Source organism: Aedes aegypti, chromosome 3 (genome assembly GCF_002204515.2).
Source record: "Aedes aegypti strain LVP_AGWG chromosome 3, AaegL5.0 Primary Assembly, whole genome shotgun sequence".
Taxonomy (NCBI): domain Eukaryota; kingdom Metazoa; phylum Arthropoda; class Insecta; order Diptera; family Culicidae; genus Aedes; species Aedes aegypti.
In genome coordinates this window covers 155,494,397-155,498,452 of record NC_035109.1, presented here as the reverse complement: position 1 = coordinate 155,498,452, position 4,056 = coordinate 155,494,397, and the positions used below count along the sequence as shown (strand labels likewise).

Genomic DNA, 4,056 nt, shown 5'->3' with positions numbered 1-4,056 from the left:
TTAAACTGACTTGAGGAAATGTATTCGCAAGAAGTTTAATTTTTTAGTCACAAGAACAATTTCGAAAGCAATTTTAATGGTTTGATTTCATTTGACGAGTGCTTTTAAAATTATTTCTCAATTCTATATTCTGATAGTTGAACTTGCTGATACGTACTGTTACATTTGCAATTTCCCATAAACCGATTCTAATTCATATCAGTTCTGTTTTCAATTATTTCAAAGCTGTCTGAGATGCAATCTTTACGTCAACAATTCTTTGCAGTGAAGTATAATATTGACTGTAACAACTTACGTTTTAATAGAAAAAGGCATTATTATATCAAAATGTAAAGTAGAATATGAACAAACCTAATCTCTTAATCAATCTTAAAATGTGAAACAAGGCAATTTAAACGTACTCGCGATTCTGCTATGAAAATTATGAGAAGACGGAGTAAGAACTACTAAAAATTCAAAACGGTTTTCGATCGAAAAAACATTCGACCGTAAATAAGTGATAGTATTGCTTACCACAGAACACATAGATTTATCAAATGAATGTATTCTTTAAAATGATACTAATCTATATAAATAAAAATGGAGTGGTGTTTGTATGTCACGAAATAACTTGAGAACGGTTCAACGGATTGAGATAAGTTTTTCAAGGTTGCACTCGACAAGAGATGCGACGTGTTCGTGCAAGGAAAATGTTTGAGGAAGTCTCCGGAATAATCGGGAAAACGGGAGAAGACTCAGGTGTCATTTTGTATGGGGGATTACATGACGTTTTGCAACAGCCTACTTGATGGCAAGACGAAGTAATAACATAAAGGGTGAACACGAAATTATTGCGACACCGAAAATGTCATGCCAATTTTCTTATAATGTTTAAAATCAAACCAAAATTTTAGGGTAGTTCAATACATATATTTACTTCAAAATACAAAAGATAAGTTAATCGATGGAGCCTTGCGTGTTAAATTGAAGGCATTTTCGCTTGATGCCCTCCACTTGGCCCTCCATCAAAGTCTTAACAGTGTCATCCGGTACCAGTTTCTTAGTTTTTTGTTTCCATTTTCTTAACTTGTCGTTCTCGTCTTTGACTATCTTCTTGCTCTTCCGAAGTTCCTGCTTCATTTTAGCCAAGTACTGCACCACCGGGCGCAGCTCCGGACAGTATGGCGAATTCATGTCCTTTGGAACAAAATGGACAGAATTGGCCTCATACCACTCCAAGACACTTTTAGAATAGTGACATGATGCCAAATCTGGCCAAAACAACCGCTTCAACACTCTGGAGACGGTTGATTGGTGAATGTTCAACATTTTTTCCCAATTGCCGGTGCGACAGGTCAGGAAATTCCAGGTGTTTGAAAAGAATTTGTTTTCTCGACTCGCGTTGGTTCACCTCGCTGAATCGAAAAACACGACTTCGAGTTTGACAGCTTGTAAACAATAGGGGGACATGGGGCAAGAAGGACACCCGGGGCAAAAGTGCCACCTCTAATTTCACGTAGTTCAAATCAATTTTTTGATGTTTAACGCAGGATAAGTATAAATTGAGTACTAATTGAGGGTTGTGTAAATATTACAGTTAAAAATGTTTAGTACAAAAAATTAGAAAAATGTCTTTAACTCACCAACGCAAAATATGCGAAATATTATAAGAATGTAAGACTGGAAAACAAGGTTTGACTCCCAATAAATACAAAACATATTGATTTTTCCGCACAGTATTGATGATTCTCAATTGTTTAATATAGCTGTGAAGAAATTTTTTCGAAAAAGTCCTTTTGACATTAAATTTTACGTATATAATAACAGTATGTCTTATGGGGCAAGAGGGACACCGCAATTTTCTCATATAAATTCAAATGATTGTTTATTTTTCTTGTTTAATATTGCATTTAGTCAATGTTTCCTACTAAATAAAATCAAAATAAACCATCTTGGACATTCAAAATGGTTTCTGAAAATTTTTACTATTATTGTAACAGTCAAATAAGATGAAAACTAAATTAATTTCGTTAAATTACTTTTTAACTATAAGTCAACTTTTATCCCTCAGTTTTTATCTTTACTTACTCTACAATTTATCGTTTAGGCGGGGAAATAATAATATACAAAATTTGTGGCATTTTGCACTGGTGGTCTTCTTGCCCCATACGAGTGGCACTCTTGCCCCGTGCCTCGTTTAAAAACCTCATAAGAAGGGACATTTTCAAAAATCTCAAATCATCATATGTTTCTTATATTTTTGAAATCTATCGATAACATCATTTAGAACAAGAGGTGAGCTTGCCCCTATACTGGAATAATCTTCAAAAATTGTGCTAATCAACCATGATTTGAACCTATATATCTTAAGGTGTCCTTCTTGCCCCCAGCCCCCCTACACATCAGTGATAAAGTATGCAATATTTTTACCTAATGGTAGAAAAGTTATGCCCTGTTGAATGTGTCGCAATAATTTCGGGTTCGGCCTTTAAAAATCAGCGATTTTTGGACGATTCCTTGCTTGAATTTCACATGCGAAATTGCTTTCGCAAACCGAGCTTCAATCAAAGTGATCACTGGGAATTTCAAACATTAAATACTCAGTTTTCTTAAATTATGACGTATTGTTCGAACTGTTTCAAACAAATTTCCAGTGATGGAAATCCCTCACCCGTCGTTGAAAAACCTCTGTTCGGCTCGTAATACGATTTATATCGTTTTTTCAACCATAAGCTTAATTCTACCATTTTTTGTAGTGTGACTGAAGATCACGAAATGTCCCGCTTTTTGTATCGTCTTACTCAAGAAATAGTAACTTCTAGGAATTTCTCGGACGCAAACATCAACCGCATCTGCAGAAAGCACTATCGAAACTCGTCTTATCCGGACAAAGAACGACTCGCCAAGACAATCAACGATCTCAAGCATAAGCTTGAAGTACAGCACAGTGACCTGAAGTACGGATCATCCGAAGCACCCAGTGTTGAAGAACGTCGCTGTAGCTGTAGCAAGAACCCTAAACGGCTTAGCAAGAATACAATAGAAGAACTTCTGCAGGATAAAGGTATTAGTGTGCAATCGTTCAACAAACTACCAGGACTCTTGGTGAACCACGCTGCGCAATTCGGAGAAGCACATAACGATCAACTCAGTCGTTTGGCTGCGCAGCAGTTTTCGGATCCTCTCCAGAAATGTCGTGATAAAACGAGTTCAACGGATTCCATCAGTACCATCACTACGTACGATTTCTCATCGCCAATCTATTCGCCACATTCCACAACTCCAAACGTTCATCGTCGTAAGTCCTTAGAAGACACTGAAACTCTGATAGGCCAGATCCTGTCGAATCCCGATAACAACGGAGTAGAAAATCTAATGGACAATTGTTGCGGTCGAACCAAGAATTCGACGGACAGCTCAGCCGATATGGTATTGAGGATGGCAGCGTCCGATAGGGTATTTCAAGGGAAGAACGATCCCAAGTGCCCTCTGCACCGGTGTGAAGAATTCGGTCAAAGTTCTGTGGCTTGCGGGGCAGCGGGAGGTTGCGGCTCCGGATGTGGCAGTGATTTTCCTCTTCCAAAACCAGCAAAAGTGGAAGCGGAATCACCTCAGGCAACTTGTTGCGGGAGGCGGAAAAGTCGAAAGGCGGGTAGTAAGAAAAACGACGCTGCTGGGAAGAGGAAAAATGGAAAAAAGAGCAAAGGAGATCAGCAAAATCGGTGTGGAACGAAATAAACTTTTGGATTTATTATTTAGGATTTTAACAAGTTTTCAAATAAATCTTTTATTTCTTATACATATTTTTTTTCGATTTTAGTCATTGATCATCTCGATCCGCAGATTTTCCGAAATTCCTTGGAGACGTATAGCCATAACTAACGTAAAGACATAAAATCCTAAACTCAAAGGATCAAACTCCTGTATTTTCAATATTTTTACGATCACTTTTATGTAAAAGCAAAATAGTTTTCTTGATAGAATTTTAGAAAATATTACTAAAAAACTTTTTTCTTCAATTCTCAAAAATATTTTTTTTACCTGAAGATTTTTTTTGTGTTTTCATGTTTTTCGACT

General features: G+C 36.9%; 1 protein-coding gene across 1 annotated transcript; it reads left to right on the top strand.

Moving 5' to 3' along the window:
• Positions 1–2,461: 2,461 nt before the first annotated feature.
• On the top strand, positions 2,462–3,775 carry LOC5572311. Its single transcript, XM_021855027.1, has 2 exons — positions 2,462–2,678; positions 2,736–3,775. Exons 1-2 carry the CDS (start codon positions 2,596–2,598, stop codon positions 3,715–3,717), a joined length of 1,065 nt encoding a protein of 354 aa, XP_021710719.1. The 5' UTR covers positions 2,462–2,595; the 3' UTR covers positions 3,718–3,775.
• The last annotated feature ends 281 nt before the right edge of the window (positions 3,776–4,056 follow it).

What these genes read in the sequence shown, in the direction of transcription:
- LOC5572311 (XM_021855027.1), top strand. Translation starts at nt 2,596, where the DNA reads ATGACGTATTGTTCGAACTGTTTCAAACAAATTTCCAGTGATGGAAAT. An exon ending in GAAAAACCTCTGTTCGGCTC is followed by an intron (nt 2,679 to 2,735) that starts GTAATACGATTT and finishes CATTTTTTGTAG; the next exon opens with TGTGACTGAAGATCACGAAA.